Below are 20,918 nucleotides of genomic sequence, written 5' to 3'. Positions count from 1 at the left end.
CCTCTCTTTTTTTACCCTTACTTAAAACCCTTGCCTTCCATCTTAGAATGGAAACTAAGTATTGATTCCAAGGCAGAAGAGCAGTAAAGACTAGGCAATGGGGGTTAAGGGACTTGCCCAGAGTCACACAGCTAGAAAGTGTCTGAGGCCACATCTGAAGCCAGGATAGGCCATCTCTAGGTCTGGCTTTCTCTTCACTGAGCAACTTACCTGCCCCCAAATGGAGCCACTTGAGCAGGGAAGCAACACAATCAATCTATCAAGGCCATTAAAAAAAAATAGAACTTCTTAGGGGACTAAAGTCCTAGACTGCAGAGCATAAATTAAAATTTTAGATCTGCCCCAAGGAAGTTCAGAGAGAAGTATCTTACCCATTGTTAGTTTCCAAATAAATTGAAATTTGGGCAACTGCCCGAAGGGAGGAGATAGGATCACTCTCTGTGGTTCTCAGGATGTAGAATTTGTACAAAAATTACAAAATTTTAGAAGAGGGATAGACTTTAATGATTGTTTAATCTAACTTCTTACTTTCCCTCATAAGGAAACTAAAATCCAGAGAGGTCGTCATTACCCAAAGTCACAGAGGAAGTTTGTAGCAGGGATGGAACTCCAGTCAGGTCTTCTGACTTGTAATTCAGTATTATGCACATGACAGCGTCTCCATAATTTAGGACATGTTGGAAAGTATTTAGATCTGTGGCTGTTTTCTAGAAGAATTAATTAAACTAATTCAGTGCCCTCCCTTTCCCGCCCCCTAACCCTAGACTCACCAGCTGTTGTTAATAGAGATAAGTTGTTTGCAAATTATGTTTGGAGGAAGTCCAAATTCATTAATACTGCTTTTCTGACCATCTCGCCATATTCTTTGGATATATTTCCGTTGTGACTCTATCTAGAAATGGAACCATAATTTTAAAATTAGAAGAAAAACAACCTATTCCACAAACACTGCACAAAAGACTTGGTGGAGGAATTGTAGCATGGCCTCTGCCTCAGTTGTACAGTTGGCAAAATTTTATATAGACAGAGTTCTGAGGATCTGCTCTCACTGTGATTGTGTTGGTTCCCAGACAAGTTACAAACTGAAATCATTTTCAAGAAGCAAAAGAAGGAAATTCCTTCTTTCTGATATTTGACTAGATAGAAAAAAGTTTCCCATCAAGCTTGTCAAGATATACCTTAGTTATCCACAATTTGGTTTAATATTGTTCTCATGTTCACTCCATGTCGCCATAGGCTGTGCCCTGATTAATCTAGAAAGAGTCATGGAAATTTAAGACAATGCTGTCCCTAGTCACAGAAATGACTAATGATGGCAATGATGATAATTGAAGCTTGTATTTATGTGATGATTTATGGTTTGTAAAGTACTTTCCATACAGAATCTCAGAATTAGGCCAACTCCCCTGATTGAAAAAAAAAAAGAGAGTTCCCTCTACAATATTCTCTTTTTTTAGGGAGGGGGAATAAGAATATTAGTTTATTGGTTATATCGGTTCTCTACAATATTCTCAAAAAGGAGTTCTCCTATCACTGCTCTGGAAATCCAGTCATCTTCTTAGACTCTTTTTTTTTTTTTTAAATAAACCCTTACTTTCCGTCTTGGAATCAATTCTCTGTATTGGTTCTAAGGCAGAAGAGCAGTAAGGGCTAGGCAATGGGGGGTCAAGTGACTTGCCCAGGGTCACACAGCTGGGAAGTGTCTGAGGTCATATTTGAACCCAGGACCTCCCGTCTCTAGGCCTGGCTCTAAATCCACTGAGCCACCCAGCTGCCCCCAGACTCCTTCTTCTTCAACTCTTATCTCCAATTGATGTCCCTGATTTCTCTAGCCCCTCTAGGTTTCCATGACATCAAATCTTTTACCACAGAGTTGTTCTTTGTTCTAGGACTCTAAAGAGACAATGCATTTCTATTATCTTTTATTCATAGGTAACTCATTTTTACATGGCTTCTTTTTATCCTTACAATAACCCTGTAAGGTACATGCTATTAATTCCTTATCCTACAATTAAGTGACTTGCTCAGAGTCACACAGCTCATATCCAAAACAAAATTTGAACCCAGATCTATCCTGGCTCCAAGTCTAGCATTCCATCCACCAAACCTCTCACATACATATTCATAGTATAATTTTGTAATCTACATTTTGAAATAGTTTACCTTTATTGTTTCTAACACCACAAATACCTTAAATCTGTGGTCCAAATGAAAATGTGAATGGGCTCACTCTGCTTTCAGTCTGTGCTTTTGTGGGCCAATAAATGTACTCAAGTTACCTGTATTTGAGTGAATGAAGATTTATCAAGCACTCATTATGCATGAAGTTCTACTTTAATGTGCTGGGGATATGAATAGAAAAGATAATACCTGTTCTTTAGAAATTCATATTCTAAGGGGGAAAGACAACACTAGATTTTTTTTTAACACTTGCTTTCCATCTTAGAATCAATATTGTATATTGGTTCTAAGACAGAAAAGCAGAAAGGGCTAGGCAATGAGGATCAAGTGATTTGCCTAGCATCACATAGCTAGAAGTATTTGAAGCAAGATTTGAATCCAGGACCTTCATTCTCTAGGCATGTTTCTCAATCCACTCAGCTGCCTAGCTGACCCCAGAACATTTGATTTTAAAGCCACAGTGCTGTTTGAATTATAATTTTTTTTATTTTTTTCCAGATCTGTGATTTCATTGTTGCTACCAAAGCATATCAGGACTTGCTCTGTTTCTTACAGAATCAACCAATCGATCAATCAAATATCAATGATAAATACTACTTGCCAGATACTGTGCTAGATACAGGGAATGCAGACCTTATAAATAAAACAATCCCTACTTGGAAGGAGCTTATATTCTAGTGCAGGCTACAAGGACATACATACATATATGCAGAATAATCAAAAAAAGAGAATAGATATAACACAGCAATATAGAAAGTAATTTGAGAGAGAGGACACCAGCAAGGGAGGGGATTAGAAAAGGCTTCACAAAGAAGGGGGGCTTGAAAGTCCAAGATAGAGCCTTGAGGGCCACCTCAAAGGGAAGTTAGTAGAAAATTGTTTGGGGCATTGAGAGACTGTCACTGGCCCTTGTAAGTACCTAAGGGAGGACTTGAACTCAGGACTTCCTGATTCCAGGGCCAGCTTTTCTATCCACTAAGCCAGGGGTTGGCAACCTTTTTGGCCGTGAGAGCCATAAACGCCACATTTTTTAAAATGTAATTTCGTGAGAGCCGTACAGTGCTCACAGTGCGCAATCCTGTAACAGCGCCTAAAAAAAAAATTGACTTTATGGCTCCTGCAGAAAGAGTCATATCTGGCCCTCAAAAGAGCCAGATATAGCTCAAGAGCCATACGTTGCCGACCCCTGCACTAAACCATGATGCTTGAAATTAAGCTTTGCAAATAAACACTGAGAAGGGGAGTCTCTGTCCTTCTGAGGAATGAGAGATCTGGGGTCTTCAATAAGCAGAAAATGCCATTCTCAGAGCTGACTTTCCCCCTTCCCACTTGGGATAATATTTACTCAAAGGGTTCTACTTACATGTCTGTTGAATATGTCCCTCAGCAGCTGCAGATGAAGCCTTAGGTTAATGCACTCATCCCTGTAGATCTTCCCAAAATAAGGGTGGCTAAAATCAAACCTGGGGCGGTGGTATATGATGTCTGTCATCACCTGTGCCAAGGCAATTCTTTCTTCTTGATCAAAGACGTGTTGATAAACTTCAAAGTAAATGTCAAGAAGCTGGAAAGAGAGTGGACAGGTGGTCTTTATGGCACAGTTGTCCAGTTCGGTGGGACTAGAATGGAGAATGGCACTTCAAGACAGAAAGGCAGAGGAAGAACAGTAGAACTCAACTTAATTTGATTCAACAAGCAATTATTAAGCACCTAATCTGTGCAAAGCGAAGGAGGGGGGAAAGAGTCTCTGTACTTAAGGAGTTTACATTCTGTGGGAATGTAATTCTAATTCCATAGGTTATAATTTGCACCAAGAAAGGAACCTCCTAAACCACCTGCCTGCCACTTCTACCATTTCCAGGGCAAGGAAGGTAATCTCTAAATTTGGTGTTGACTTGAACTAAATTTCACTTATAATGAATATCCTAGGGATGAAAGGAAGAGAACATATTCCTTACCCCCTAATATTTGTGCATAAAAGACTGCCTTTTGCTCAGCCCATATTTTCTATTTCACATAGTATAAATTATGGAACCATCTGTGATAATTAGATTAAGTCTACACTGCCCATCTTTAGATTTAATCACCAAAGGTGAAAACATCTCCAATCTGGGGAGGTCTATAATCATGTGTGCTGGAGTGGGTGATGAATCAGAATCGACTGACTGCCCCCTAGGCAGTCCCAACCGAAGAGTCTGTTGTGATTGGACACACCAACTAGGAGGGAGGCACAGGAAGTGATGTATAAGTGACCCCTTTAAAAGAGGGAGTTGAGTGAGTCAGGAGGTCTTCTGGAGAAGAAGGTCTTCTAGAGAAGGAGCTCTTCTGGTTTGTGGAGGAGTGCTGGCTGGGACCCTGAGACCTTGGTAAGACTGTTCTTAAAATCTTCCTTTGGAATTCTATGTAGTGAGTTTAAAGCCTGAATCTTCCTGAACTTCTTTTAAGGAAATTCCCTTTAAAAGTGACTCTGTGAGGGAAGCTTTTGCTTCATTCGCCTCCAGGGCCCACCCTTCCCTCTTCCCCTTCCCTCCCCCCCCCCAGCCCTCAGGGCCTCTGGCCCTCTGACTCTTGGGTTAATTAGATCTACCTGAATTAACTAGGGAATTGTGTCAATTTACCTACTGTGTTAGATTCTTATTTCTTTTTTCTTCTACCTCTTATCAATTATAAATAAATTTCCATAAAAGTCAATTTTGACTTGAGGTCATTTCCTTAATTGGGGAATTTTCCCCTGGTGACCAATCTTTAATATATTCAAACCAAAACCCCCTTTTCCCCCATTACACATCTCAGAGAAAGTGGTGGTGTCCTGAGCAGAACATTGATACAAATTCTGGTTTAGTCAACTTCACCCATGGCTCCTAAAAGCTAAGAAGAGCAACCAGACACCAATAATAGGAGAAAAGATTTGGGGAGCATGGTGGAAGTCAGAGAAGGATTCCCTCTAATTTGTCACATACAGTATTTGTTTGTGAACTTCAGGATTCTCCGTTCTCTATTAGTTGTGTTCTAGTATTAAAAAGAAACTTTACTTCATGTAATTAGTTTTGTTTTGTGGCTAATTAGAGGAGAGCAGGTTAGAGTTACGCACAGAGATTTTTTTTTAAACCCTTACCTTTCATCTTAAAATCAATACTATGAATTGGTTCCAAGACAGAAGAGTGGTAAGGGCTAGACAATGGGGGTTAAGTGACATGCCCATGGTCACACAGCTAGGAAGTGTCTGAGGCTAGTTTTGAACCCAGGACCACTCCTCTCTAGACCTGGCTCTCAATCCACTGAGCTACCTAGCTGCCCACACACACAGAGAAGCTAGAGCAAGGTCAGAGTCCAAAAATCTATTTTCTAGAATCCTCTATGCTAGTCCCTCTATGCCAATCCAAATCTTACTTATCCTTCAAGTTCTAACTAATTCTTTACCTCCTTCACAAAGCTTTTTCTGATTAGTTGTATGATCTATCACTATTGCATGTATATGAGTGTGTGTATATATATATGCATATATATAAACTAGTATATTACTATAACACACACATACACACATATATATATATGGTAATTGTCTTGGAACTGATCTATAGTTTCTCATTGATTCCATACATCAGTCCATCTATTCATCTGTTCATTTAGTCAATAAACATTTATTGGAAAGAGCAATCAATTTCAAGTCAGAATCCCAGAATCTGAGAATCAGAAGGGATCAGGCTATCTAGTCCAAGCTATATCCAACCAAGAATCCCCTCTACAAGATGCTCAACAAGTATTCAGCTAGTCTCTACTAGAAGACCTCAAGGAAGAAAATATCTATTTGCCTTTCTACCAGGGCCCATTATACTTTGAGACAACTGTTACAAAGATTTAACTTTTTTATTCAGACATCTCAGTTGTGTTTGACTGTCTTGCACAGAGATTTACCATTTGTAGTTTTCTTGGCTTTTGTCAAGTTGATACTGGAGTGGTTTGCCATTCCTTTCTCCAGCTCATTTTTACAGATGAGGAAACTGAGGCAAACAGGATTAAGTGACTTACCCAGAGTCCCACAACTGGTGTTGGAGGCTGGATTTGAACTCAACAAGATGAATTTTCCTTACTCCTGTGTAATTTGAATCTGTTACCCTAAAAACTAACTCCCAGCTCCCCACTCTCCTCATGTTATGTGCTGACATAGGGAGGATATAAATTTGGTGTAGCCCCACCTCTCATTCTCTTCCTATGATCTCTTTTGGTGGAGGTGGTGTGACGTAAGTGGCAGAAGAATCTACTCACATGGCCTTATATTTTGTTAGATAATTACCTTTTTATTCCTTTACTTCAAGTGATTATTAATAAACTTTATAAAATATAATACTTGGAGTATTGGACATTTATTTAAATCCTACATTCCTTGCCTGGCACTCTATTCACTGCTCCTGATTCCTTCTGGAGCCAAGCAGCATAAAACTAATCTCTCTTCTAAATAGCCCTTCAAATACTTATGGATAGCTTTCATGTCCACTGTATACTCTTTCTTCTCCATCCTAAATCTTCCTAGTTACTTCAAATGATCTTCCTATAGCATAGAGAGAAAAAAAAATGTTCCTCTAATAGAATGGAAGCTCCTTGAAGGCAAGGATTACTTCATTCTTGTCTTTGTATCCCTAATAATAGCTAGCATTTACATAAATGTTCATCTATAAAATTTGCAATATTATCTAATATCATAAATACAACAAATATCTCATTTTATCCTTACAACCACCCTGGGAGGTAACTGCTATCTCAATTTTACAGATGAAGAAACTGGGGCAGACAGCAATTAATAATGACTAATACTAATAGCTAACTCACATTTATATAGCACTTACTATGTGCCAGGCACTGTGCTAAGTGCTTTTTCCTTATCTCATTTCATCTTCACATCAATTCTAGTACTATTATTATCATTCCCATTTTACAGATGAAAAAATGGGGCTAAGAGGTTAAGTGAAATGCCCTGGGTCATACAGCTAAGTGTCTTAGGCTAATGCATCACTTAGCTGTCTCTTAGCACCCAACATAATGCCTAGCCTAGCAGGAACTTGATCAATTCTTACTTTATTGAGGTCCTCTACCATTCTGTGGGTCTCTTCTAGGTCACTAGTCTCTAAGATGAAGGTTAGGTGCCCTGGGTATCTGTGGTATGACTCCCCACATTAAGGGAATTTTGGACTAATGCCAGAGGATACATGATGAACCAATAAGAGGGTAGGGAGACAGGTGGGGCACCACTCTCCACATGATAGACAATCGGGGACTTGTCTCCAACCAACCTGCACCCACCCTTAAACTCTAGCACTAGGTCGGGTGGGCTCCTTCCTTTGCTATATTATCAACCACCCTCTTTTGAATTGGGCATCAGTCCCTCAGAACAACTATCTCTTAACTGTTATCTTGCCAGCCACAGCAGCAACTGTGCAGGTAGCAGGAAGAAAATTCAGAAATATCCCAGGAGCACGCTCCCATTCATTATGCTGGTGGCAGTGACTGATGAGTTTCATTTTGGGCGAGACAGAGTAAATTCCACAGACTGAGCAGGCACAGATGGGTTGTGACACATCACAGATTTCATTAAATTATCTTTCTTGACAAATCCAACCTTCTTTTGAATATCTGTTATCTGGGGGAGTGTTGCTCTACTTCCAATCATTCAGTTTCATAACCCCTGTTCTATATAGTCAACTCTTTCACACTGCATATCCAATTTGCTGCTAAATCTTATCTTTTCTACTGTCCCATTTCTCCCATCTGACCCCCTTCTCTCTACCTCCAATCTCACCCCACTCCAGTTACCACATAGCAGCCAAAGTGATTTTCCTGAAGTTCAGGTCTGACCATGTCATTCCCTGCTTAATAAACTCCAGTGGCTCCCTATTGATTCTAGGATCAAATGTTATTTCTTCTTTACTTTATTTTTTCTAATATCCATTTTTTTGCATAGGTGGTATAATGTTACAGAATTATTAGTATAGTAATATATGTAATCTGAATATAAATTATGTGTGTATATATTTATATGTGTATGTATATATATTATGTATATAACAAGGCAGCTAGGTGGTACATTGAGTGCTAGACCTGAAATCAGGAAGATTTGTCTTACTAGCTGTGTGACCCTGGGTGAATCACTTAACCCTGCTTGCCTCAGTTTCCTCATCTGTAAAATGAGCTAGAGAAGGAAATGGCAAACCACTCCAGGATCTTTGCTGAGAAAACCCCAAAATACGGTCATGAAAAGTAGGGTACCACTTATAAATAAGTAAATGTATACATATTGGGGAAAGTGCTTAGAAGTGCTTTACTGACAGGGTCTACTATCAACAATGTTTGAGGCTCACTTCTTTAAATACTCTTTGCTATTGAGAACTATCTTTGAGTTTTGGCCCTGACACGTAATGGGCTATGAGAAGTAGTTTTGTCTATGTTTCAATTTCTTTATTTTTAAAATGGTGATTGTTATGCTTGCATTTACCTATTTTATCAGAGGTACTTTGAAGAAAGGGGTTGGAAGCCTTGAAGTGTCACATCAATTTGAACTATTGTTATTACTACCTGCAAAGGACTATTTGAGGTGGTAAGACTGAAAGGAGAGACAGGGTTAAATTAGACACAATTCCTATCTTCAAGGACTTTACCATATGACTTGTCTATACTGTCACTATAGCTAGACGATAAGCTCTTTAAAAGCAAGGACAGGTGCTAGTTGTAGAATGAAGATATTTTTAGCAGTCTTCAACATTCAGTTACACTGTTGTGTCCCTCTCCTTTCCCTTCAACCCATCAACTGGCTTCTTTCTTCCTCTGTAAAGTTGTGTAACACACCCTTAGGCTTGAAGCCAAAAGTTCAAGCTATATATGTTGTTAGCTGGTCATGTCAAGTTGTGGGAAATGTTGGGAGGAGCCCTACCTTTGGAGTTAAAGGATCCATGTTTGAAATCCATCTCTGCCATAACTTGTATGACACTAGGCAGACATACTCTGGAGTTTTGCAGCTGCATGCTGTGGATTTAGATCTGTGTTGGTGAACCTATGGCATATGTGCTGGAGGAGTTGCTTCCCTCTCCCTCTTCATGAGCCTGAAGACATTTCTCACTTCACCCTCCCTTCTGCTCAGCAGCCCAATGGGAGCACTTCCTTCCTCCCCTGTAAGACGGGAAGGCTCACACAGGGTGTGAGGGTTGCAGTTTGGGCACTCTGTCTTTAAAAATTTCGCTATCACTGACTTAGGACATAAATTCTTCTTTGGATATTTATCAGATTTGTGACCTGGACAAGTCACTGCTAATTCCCAGAGCTTCAGTTTCTTCGTTTGTAAAATTGAAATAATGATAGTGTCTACTGCACCAGGTTATTGTTAGGATCAGAGGAGATAATGTATCAGTTAGTCAACATTTATTAAGCACCTACTATGTGCTAGGCACCATGCTAAACTCTGGGAATATAGGAGGGGGAAAGATAATTTCAAGGAATTTTGCAATCTAATGGGAGAGACAACATGGAAGCAAATATATACAAATATATACAAAGCAAGCTATATAGGATAAATAGGAAATAATTAACAGAGGGAAGGCTCTGGAAGTAAGAAGGGCTGAGGAAGGCTTCCTGTAGATGTTGGGATTTTAATGGAGACTTAAAGGAAACCATGAAAATCAGTAGTTGGAGCAGAGAAGGGAGAGTGTTCTAGGAAGAGAGACAGCCAGAGAACATGCCTAGAGCCAAGAGATGGAGTGTCTTATTCATGGTACAGCCAGGAAGTCAGGCGTCACTGGACTGAAATTACCCTAGCATTGACTAATACTACTTTGATAATTATCCTACCATCCCATTCTCAATGAAATGCAAGTGGGATAGAAGCTTCTGGGCGTCCAAGTCTGTCTGGATCAGGAAATCAGCAGACTATATGAAATTAACTTGTTACAACACATTCAATCCTTTAATAATCAGATGATTTCCAAAGGTGAGAGCATGGAATAGGAACAAAGGGAAAGGAGGATGGGATTGGGAAAGGAAGGGTGTCGCTCAACAGCCTACAATGGATTAGGAAAGAATTTCCTCCCTAAATTTAGATAGCACTAACATTAACATTTTTGGCTGAAGCCAAAGTACTGATTGAGTACAATCCCAGGAGCCTGACCTTATTGGCAATTCAACTTCCTTGACCTCCTTTTTTAGACAAAAGGTCTCATTGTTCTATTATTCTGAAGACCTGTGGGAGGGTTACTGTCTTTGGTGTGATTTGGTTCCTGGGCTTGGCTGCAAGATCCATCCTTGCTATGGGAGACAAGGGAGATCCAGCTCTCTATCTCTTTTTTAATGACACCAGCTTTCTCAACACTTTGACCTCAACTTAAAGAAAGTCTGAAATGGGCTTTTACACAACCTCTTTGTGGACTCTGTCCTGACAGGATTGAGGTTTTAAAAATACCATTCCAGAGCCTCTATTACATATTTGCAAACTGGAAAGTTTCTGGTTTTGCCTGTGGTCTGGTATTTGTCTAAGGAGGCCTCACTATATGTCAAATGTCACCTGTATGTCCAGGCTGCCTGGTCAAGGGCCAGCACTCAGGCAAAAAACTACCTACTATAGTACAGACCCAGGGGAGAGATTCACTGGAGCAGACAACTGTTAAAGTGGATAGTTCCTTTATAAAAATAAATTTTATTTATATCTCTTGTTTTTGTTTTGCCTAGATTTCCCTGTCTCCTTACGTCCTCTCCTAGAGAGATATGCTTTATAAAAGCAACTTTTTTTTCAAAAAGAAAATTATTCAATAAAATGCTTATACATCTAGAAAAATCTGACATATGCAATATTACACACTTATGTTTTCCCCATCCCTACCCCCATTTCTGCAAAGGAGTGAGGAAGATATCTCCTGTCTGGGACTACTCTTGATCAGAATAATTTCACAATATACATTTTCACTTGTTCTGTGGTTGTTTAGCTGTTTTTCCATTTGCACTGTTGTAGTCACTTTTTATACTGTTTTCTTATCTCTGTTTACCTCACTTTGCATCAGTTCATGTAAATTAAAGTAGATACTTTCAAAGCCATTCATATTTCTTTTATAGTAAGTTTCTTGTCATAATTAATCTAATTTAAAAAACCAAAGCATTACAAAATAATATCTCAGATCTAAGTGAAGAAGAACAAAAACCAGAAACAATAAACTTCTAGGCAGTATCTAATCTCTGAACAATATTCAGTTTTCCAAATGGCATCCTATCAGGTGAAAAATCTCCTCAGCACTATCTATTTGTGTACTTGTGAGTTCCCTCAAAGGGAGGGTCCCTATACAAATTCATCTGTGTTTTCTTAAATATAGTAATACATAAACAAAAGCAATGCAGCTAAGATTACAAGAAAAGCAGAAAACTGGAGGAAAATGTTTACAGCAAGTTTTTCTGATAAAGGCTTCATTTCCCAAATATATAGAGAGATAGAGAGACCTAGTCAAATTTATAAGAATACAAGTCATTCACCAATTAACAAATTGTCAAAGGATCTGAATAGGTAGTTTTCAGATAAGGAAATCAAAGCTAATTGCAATTATAAAAATTCTCTAAATCACTAGTAATTAGAGAAATGCAAATTAAAACAACTCTGAGACACCTCTTCACAATTAGCAGATTGGCTAATATGAGAGAAAAGGAAAGTAGCAAAAGTTGGATATGTGGGGAAATTGGGACACCAATGCATTGCTGGTAGGGTTGTGAAATGATCCAGCCATTCTGGAGAGCCATTTGGAATATGTCCAATGGGCTATAAAACTGTGCCTACTCTTTGATCCAGCAATATCACTACTAGGTCTAGATCTCAAACGAATTAAAAAAAAAAAAAGGAAAAGGACGTACATGTACAAAAATATTTATAGCAGCTCTTTCAGTAATGGCAAAGAATTAGACATTGAGGGTAATGGTTGTGGTATATGATTGTGATGGAAAACTATGGTGCTATAAAAAATGATGAGCAGGATGCTTTCAGAAAAATCTGGAAAACATGAACCGATGCCAAAAAAATTTTAAAAAGTGAAATGAGCAGAACCAAGAGAACATTGTACACAGTAGCAACAATATTGTATGATGATCAACTGCGAGTGACTCAGCATTCTTTCCAAAAGGCTTATGATGAAAAATGCTACCCACTTCTAGAGAAAGAATGGAGAGAGTCTGAATGCAAATTGAAGTATATTTCTTTTTTTTTTTTTAACTTTATTTTTCTTGAGTTTTCTCTTTCTTTGGCCTGTGTTTTCTTTCACAACATGACTAATAAGGGGATGTGTTTTGCATGACTGAACATGTATTCTATATCAAATTGCTTGCCTTCTCAAGAAGGAAGGAGGGAAGGGAGGGAGAGAAATTGGAACTAAAAAATAAATAGAGTGACAGAGTCTAAGGTGCTCTCAAAAGCACCTGATAACTAAGCAAATAAATGTGCTGTTTCTGTAAGTTGGATTCATTCAGTATAAATCATGTTTCATCTCATTAGCAGTTACATGTGCTCAGGTAGGTTTAAGAGAAAATCCAGCAGGCTCAGGGAATTTAAATCCTGTTTATAATGATAATTTATATTCATTAAGCACTTTAAGGTTTGTCCCTATGGTTTTTTTTCACAATAACTCTTTGAGGTAAGTAGTGCCAATATAATAATTTCCATTTTATAGGTGAGGAAACTGACGGTAATGATTATCACTTGTCTTTGGTTGTACAAGCTAATAAATGTAAGAGGTAGGATTCCAATCCAGATTTTCTGAACTCCCGGTTCAGTGATTTTTCCAAAGAAGTCACATTATGCTGCTTATACAAATACCTTTTAACAATCACAAATAGGAAAGGTAAATTGAAGCAGCCCTTTACCTCCACGGCATTAAAAGGTTCATGAAGCCGCCAAGTGGCATAGAGGATAGAGTGCCAGTGCTGGAGTCAGGAAGACTCAGAATCCCCCAGTTTCAGACCTAAATGGGACCTCAGAGGCCAGCCAGTTCAATCTGTATCAGAACAAGAATCCTTTCTGTCACATGCTAGACAATTGGTCATCCAGACTTTGGTTTTTTGGTTTTTGTTTTTTAAAACCCTTGCTAAAGACTAAACTCTAAAAGATGGAAAGGCAAGGGCTAGGCAACTGGGTTTAAGCACTTGCCCGGGGTTACACAGATAGTAAGTGTCTAAAGCCAAATTTGAACCCAGGTTCTCCTGACTCCAGTCCTGGTGCTTTATCCACTGTGCTACCCAGCTATCCCTCAGGCTGTGTTTAAAAATATCCAGTGGCAGGGAGCCCACTGTCTTCTGAAGAAGCTGAATCCACTTTTGGATCTCTCCAATTATTGGGGGGGAGGGGCTTTCCAGGTTCTAAACTTTTAAAATTATCTCTTTTCAGCTGTAAAACTGAAATATGAGGATTATTTTTCATACCCTTTTATATTTTCATCCTCAAATACTCCTAGCTTTAGAGATGGTTCAAATGAGTTGAAATCCATCCTCAGACACTTTACTAGCTGTGTGACTTGGGCAAGTCATTTAAGGCCACTTGCCTCAGTTTCTTCATCTGTAAAATGAGCTGGAGGGGGAAGTGGCAAACCACACTAGTGTCTTTGCCAAGAAAATGGGATCAAAGGGAATCAGACACGACTGAAACTGAACAATAACAAAAAGTTCAAGTCAGAGCTACAAGGAAACTTAGAGATCGTCTAGCCCCATTTCTGCTTTATCTTTCCTATAAGACTATAAACTCCTTGAGGGAAGAGTCTTTGATTTATTTGTCTTGATGGTCCCCTTGAAGGTCTAGGACAGTAGTTTATATGTTAATAAAAACTTTTTTAAAAACAGAATTATTTTAGAGAGCTGGATTCTATACCTTGACACATTTTGGCTCAGATTTTATGGGTAAATTATTTCAGGGGTTGGGGAAAGAGGCTAGGCCCTTTCCAGTAGTTTTTTAAATCAGTACAGAGCCAATTAGGACAGAAGTAGTTATTTGGCAGTTGTGGTTCCTTGGGGGCCTTTGTTAAACCTAGGCAAAACTAAAGTCTATGGTTTATTTTTAGCACCTGCATATTTCCACCAGGCCCAGCAACCAGAGCTTTTGAAGGAGGCAGCGTTGCTGAAAAAGAACAGGGGAGGACACCGAGGACAAACCCACTGATTGGCATTTTTCTTAAGGCCAGTCCTGTCTTCATTCTTTAATTGGAATTAATTAGGTCCCAGGATTTCTGAACTTGGATCAGGATTAATTTGCATTTTAATAACTCCTTTGTACCTAACTATTGACTAGTCTGGCAATTAGCTCAGCTCTTGGTAGCAGGGTCTAGGAAGAGCAAGGTTATAGGTTAAAACCTTGAATAAGGCAGCTTGGAAAAACAGAATCCCCCAGTTTCAGATCTGAATGGGACCTCAGAGGTCAACCAGGCCAACCGGTACCTGAACAAGAATCTCTTCTATCACATGCTAGACAATTGGTCACCCAGCCTTTGTTTAGAGACAACCAGTGAAAATGTTTTACATGGCTGAACAAATAAAATCTATATCAGATTGCTTATGGTGTCAGGGAGAGAGAGAATTTGAACTCTCAAAAAATTTTTTTAAATTAATATTAAAAATTGTTTATACTGTCATTGGGGAAAAATAAAATATTATTTAAAAATAAAATAAAATAAAATGAAGTCAGCCAGTGGCAGGGAGGCCCACTGGCTGCCCTGAAGAAACCTAATCCATTTTTGGATCTCTCCAATTATTAGGAAGATGTTCCAGGTCCTAAATTTCAAATTGTCTTTTTTCAGTTGTAAAACCAAAATATAAGATTTATTTTTCACACCCTTTTGTATTTTAATCCCTAAATATTCCAGAGATATTTTTAGGGAAAGAAACTTACAACCCCTTCATTTTATGCACATGGAAACTGAAATCTAGAGAGCTAATGTGACTTGCCCCGAAGACAAAGATAGAAGCAGAGACAAGATTGGAACCCTGCACCCCTACTCTAAAAGCAAAGTTTTTTCCACTACACATTGTTTCCTATGCATAGACTATGCATCATCATGTATATTTCATTCAGATGAAAAAGTAAGTACCTCTAAAGGCAAAGATCATCATTCTTAATGTCAACCAAGGGTCTTGAAAATTGAAGGACCTAAGTCACAATGGGAAGAAGTGGGCAAGAAAGAGGTTTTGAGCAAGTAGATCCTTTTGACCATCAGACATCTGTCCAGTGAGCCACCAAGGAAGCCAGTGCTTTTATAGCATTTCATTTACTATAGTACTTCAAGTCCATTAAGGGATCAATAATACTTAATAATGATGATTTCGTAAACTGTCTTCATTGAATTAAATCATGGCCTAGTGGCTTGATGGAATCAATGGTCTTTAAAACTAAACATCCCAAGAAAGGAGCTTGGTGTTTCTCTCTCTCTCTCTCTCTCTCTCTCTCTCTCTCTCTCTCTCTCTCTCTCTCTCTCTCTCTCTCTTTCTCTCTGTTTCTCTGTCTCTCTCTCTCTGTCTCTCTCTCTCTGTCTCTCTCTTTCTCTGTCTCTCTCTCTCTCTCTTTCTCTCTCTCCTTTCTTCTTTTCAACAAGGATGTGGTTATTTACTTCCTCTTGCATTTGGAAGGGTAAGAATCAGCTGGGCTTACTTCTCAATAGCTGCTGTGGCCTCTCCCTCTTCTCATTTCACATTTGGCTAAAGCCCTTAGCAGGGGTAGTGTTGGGCTTTTTCAGAAAGAGCAAAGATTAGCCAAGAAGAAGCCTATCTCTGTCTGTCCCCTGGAATTAGACTTTACATTCTTTTTACCTTCCAGAAAACAGGTGGCAATGCAGAGAGGCTAAATCTCTCATTTGTTTTTCTTTGACATTCCTTTCTAGATCCTAACTAACTTTGGTTGTGCTCCTCTGCCTCCAGGCTTCCCTGGTTTTCCTTCACGTGCCAGCTAAATCACCTTCTATAGGAAGAATCCTTCCTTAATTATTTCCTCTTTATCCTGTACATATCTCATTTATACATATTTGCTTGTTGTCTTCCCCATCAGATTATGAGCTCCTTAAGAGAAAGGATGATCTTTTGCTTTTCTTTGTTATCCCCAGCACTTAACAAAGGGCCTCCCACATCAGAGGCACTTAGCAAACGTTTACTGATGGAGGATATTGCATTCTTTCCCTAATTTATGGTGACCATCTAGCACTTTCCCCAGATCTTCACTTCTGCATGCTATTTCCAAAAAGCATTTATACATTTGTCTAATAATCATCAAATAGGTCTGTGGTTCAAGATTCCCCAGTTTTTATAAGCACTATGTTTCTTCTTACAAATAAGCATCTGAGAAACAAGGTAATGAGGCAGTCTATGTCTTTGCTTGCAAATCTACTGTCTCTGCCACTTTCTTAGCTTTTTTTTTTTTTTTTTTTTTACAGGCCACTTAAAGCCCTCTATGGTCTCTATCCATTCTTCTTAGCACATGTATACTTGTCAAAATCTCAAAGGGAAAGAGTCTTACTTCCTATTGCTGAAGTTTTATTCTCTATGGCAGTGAGTCCCTAAGAATATAAGTCATGTTGTTCAATTCCTTGAATTTTACAAAGATTTTTTTTTTAACTGGCTAATTCTATACTTTATCTAATAAAGAAAAAACTCCAAAGACTCAATGGATTTTGAAAACAAACAGTAGTGTTTACAATTTCCTTGTCTTTAGAGAAAAGGGGAAATACCTGACATTTGTTTTCTAGAAGAGTGGCCTCCCAAGTCCATATGTCAAACATCACTTCAAATCGATCCACACTTGCATGGGCCCATGCTGGGAGGCTGCTGTCCCTGAATTCATGGATCCCTTTGTGACCTAGGAAATAAAAGAAATTAGGTAGGAATGAGTTGCTCTTCAGTCTGTCCAACACTTTGTGACTCAATTTCAGGGTTTTCTTGTACTAGAGTAGTGTACCATTTCCTTTTTCAGCTCATTTTACAAATGAAAGAACTGAAGCAAACAGGATTAAGTGACTTGTCTAGGGTCACATAGCTAGAAAGTGTCTGAGATGGAATTTAAGCTCAGGAAGACTAATCTTCCAGACTCCAGGCCTGGCACTTTATTCACTGTGCCACCTAGCTGCCCTTCATATTGTAAGTAGCAAGTCAGAATTTGAACTCAGGCTCCCTGACTAGTCTTTACATGGTTAAAATGATGGAAGAGACAAGGATTCAATAAACTTAGTTATGACCATTTACGAGGAAAAAGCAAGAAACAAATAAAAGCCACACTTCTTATTCTAAAGTGGTATTTTAAAAAACACTTTTACTTTCAACAAAATGATCTGTGTCTAAGAGGCATTTAATAAGTTTGTTGAAATCAAGTTCTTGAGAAACTGATGCCCCTTTATTCAAGTATGCTAAATCTTGGGTTTAAATGCAAAACATATGAGTGAATTAAATAGCATTTATTAATTCTTAGCATATGACAAACTGTGCTAAGTACAAGTGAAGACATACAATGAAATAGTTATTGCTTTCAAGGAGCTTCCATTAAGATAGAAGAAAGAAAGGAAGGAAGGGAAGAAGGAAGGAAGAAAGGAAGGAAGAGAGGGAGGGAGAGAAGAAGAGAGGAAGGAAGGAAGGCAGGAAGGAAGAAAGGATTCAGCCCAGGGATCCCTAGATTTACATCAGCAGGTCAGATGATAGTGCCCAGGTCTGTTGGGTGTAGAGGTAGGACAGATGTAAGATTTGGAGGACCTCAGGATGCAATGAGAGAGCAGATGTTAACACTTGGAACTTTTTCATCTCAGAAGGAATAGAATTTTTAACTCACATCTCATCTAAATGTGAGCAGTCAAGCAACTAGGATGGGTTCTGGGCATAACCTATACTGAGGGAAGAAGAAAAGGGGAAGAGATCCTGGATAGGTTTTGAGTAGTCCAGGTTGAAGGAAGAGGTAAGAGGGTAAGGGGGCATTTCTTGATCAAAAACAGGCCACCCAAATGGCTTAAAGACAGATCTAATTTAACCAGTTCTTTCAGCTGGCCTGGTCAGTATTTCTTTTTTTTCTTTTTTTTTTTAAATCCTTAACTTCTCTGTATTGGCTCTTTGGTGGAAGAGTGGTAAGGGTGGGCAATGGGGGTAAGTGACTTGCCCAGGGTCACACAGCTGCAAAGTGTCTGAGGCCAGATTTGAACCTAGGACCTCCCGGCTCTAGGCCTGACTCTCAATCCACTGAGCTACCCAGCTGCCCCTTGGTCAGTATTTCTTAAGAGGAACTTCTAAGATATTGCTTAATTAGGAAAAATGATATTAACCAATGTGGTCAGAAATGAAGACAACATAGGTCTTTCTCAGCTGACATCATTTCTAGTTCTGGTAAAAGGGACCCAAGTGTTCTACGAAACTTTGTTAGAAGAAAGACTTCGCTGCAAACAAGATCAGTACAAGAGACCTAGACTATATCAGGGAAGACGAACAGATCAGTGAATAGTAACCACATATGACTGTAGGAAAGCCCTTAATTAGTAACTTTAATGCCTTTGACACACACTGGCTAGGCGACCCTGAGCCAATCATTTCAAATGCTCATGTAAATTTTCTCAGATTATAATTTACAGAACAGTTGCCTAACTGAGTATCTCCCTACATGAATAAAATCAGAGATCTGAACAACAGCAGCAAAAAAAAAAATCAGTCCCTTCTTCAAGGCTGGTTAGGAAATCCTGTTGGAATAAAAATAACAAACAATAAAAATGGATAGGTAGGTGGTACAGTGAATAGAGTGCTGGGCCTGGGGTCAGGAAGACTCCTCCTCCTGAGTTCAAATCCATCCTCAGACACTTACTAGCTGTGTGACCCTGGGCAAATCACTTAACCCTCTCTGCCTCAGTTTCCTCATCTGTAAAATGAGCTGGAGAAGGGAATGGCAAACCACTCTAGTAGCTTTGCCAAGAAAACTCCAAATGGGGTCATGAAAAGTCCGATGCAATTGAAAAACAATGCTATTTCAGGTATTATTATCCCCAATTACAGATGAATTAACTGAAGCTTAGAGAAATGAAGGGATAGAGCTAGAAAGTTTCACCAATGGGATTTGATCCTAGGTCTTTCTGATTTTAGGGTCAGTACTGTATCCAATACAGAATGCCAGCCTCATAATGGATGACAATATCCAATTTAGCTCAAATAAGAGACTCACCTTTATAGCTGTCTGTTGAACAGAAGCTCCTTGAGGACAGACACTGCTCCATTTTTGTCTTTGTGCCCCCAGTGCCTAGCACTTAATATATGTTTTCTGAATTGAACTGTTGGTCATAAGGTAAATTTTTGTTTTTTTTATTAACTGGAATTTGTGATTTGATTGGTGTTAGAAACTCCCTCTCCCCAGTGAGGATTAGCACTCATTTTAAAACTTAAACTTGGTAGGAGATGACTAGGACATCAAACAATTAAGTTGCCCAGAGATCCATAGCCAAGACATATATGTTTGAGATAGGACTAGAACCCAGGCTTTCCTGACTCCAAGAGTGGCTCTATGCTAGGCTTCCTTTTGAAGCCTGTGAAAAATAGTAGATTATTATAGTTGCAAGTTAGCTTACAGGTCAACTAGTCTAATCCCCGCATTTTATAGGTGAAGAAACTACAGCTCCAAAAGGTTGTCCAAATTGCCCAGGGTCATATAGCTACTCATAATGAATTCATGCCATTATTAAAATGTTGTATTAATATGTAATGTGTAGAGGGAATTTCATCCTCTCCCCCTCCTGGATTGCCGACCCAGTTCATCCCATTTTTTACATGCCAGTGCTGCATCCATGAACGTAAATAAAAGGGTGTGGGTGGACCCCACCTGGGCTCTCTCTCTACTTCCCTGAGCAGGCAGGTGAGAGGAACGGCAAATCCTACTACACGTGTGGTCAGACTTAGAGTGAAAAAGAGACTTTAAATCTATGTTTATCTGCTTTTTCTGTTTCAAGTGATAATTAATAAACTTTATGAAAAATAAGAACTTGGAGATATTGATTTCAAATCAAACAGTAACATGAGAGTTAGTGTGGAGTAGTGTTATTTTAAAAAATCCCAATGGTCCTAGTTCTATTTCTGACATGTAGAGGTTGTATAACCTTCAATAAGTCGTTTAACCTCTAAGCACTCCAAGCAACTCTCTAAGACTGGAAGGTATAGAGAAAACAATGAACGGTATGGGTAAAGGGAGTTTTCTCACTGGGAATTTCTTTTACCAATGAAATCACAATTCAGTCCAAAAAAAACAAACAAACAGAAAAGGATGTAACAGCTGCCAATCCCCACCTCCCAACAAACAACTGAAATGATATGATCCAAAACATCTCTTCTGATTTTGAAATCTGAAATTCAGATTTCAAAGATTACTGCCAAAGATAGGTCAACATTTTCCATTCCATTCTGAATAAAATGCTGTGTGGATTTTGAAAGGTTATGCCAAGTCAAATCAACAAGTAAATATCTACTGCTGTATACTACCAGGGAGAGAAGAAACAGATTGCTTTATCTCCCATCCAGCTATCATATGTTCATGGATGCACAGTGCTTCTGTCTCTTTTGCCTCTTTTGTGTTTATTCTTTTATAATGATCAGGAGGAGTGAGGAGCCTGAGATAGGATTACTCAGATGACCACTAGTCTAGAGATCCATCAAAGCCATCTAAAGTACTATCAACAGCCAGAGTCCTCTAGCTGGCAGCAGCAGGAGCCCATTGAAGAACCAGTGCATCACCAAGGGGTGATCTGCTT

At 39.0% G+C, this 20,918-nt stretch overlaps 1 protein-coding gene across 1 annotated transcript in view; it reads right to left on the bottom strand.

Moving 5' to 3' along the window:
* Positions 1 to 20,918, bottom strand: part of LOC123246558 — a 228,958-nt gene that overhangs the window by 142,920 nt on the left and 65,120 nt on the right. Inside the window, exons 15-17 of the mRNA XM_044675405.1 lie at positions 16,890 to 17,017; positions 3,545 to 3,745; positions 771 to 892 (exon numbers count right to left, since the gene is read on the bottom strand). Of these exons, the coding sequence (XP_044531340.1) occupies positions 771 to 892; positions 3,545 to 3,745; positions 16,890 to 17,017 (451 nt within the window). The remainder of the gene's footprint in view (positions 1 to 770; positions 893 to 3,544; positions 3,746 to 16,889; positions 17,018 to 20,918) is intronic.

The sequence above is a fragment of the Gracilinanus agilis genome, chromosome 4 (genome assembly GCF_016433145.1).
Source record: "Gracilinanus agilis isolate LMUSP501 chromosome 4, AgileGrace, whole genome shotgun sequence".
NCBI classification, from domain to species: domain Eukaryota; kingdom Metazoa; phylum Chordata; class Mammalia; order Didelphimorphia; family Didelphidae; genus Gracilinanus; species Gracilinanus agilis.
Note: the sequence above shows the minus strand (reverse complement) of the source record. Positions and strands in the feature narration are given on the sequence as shown.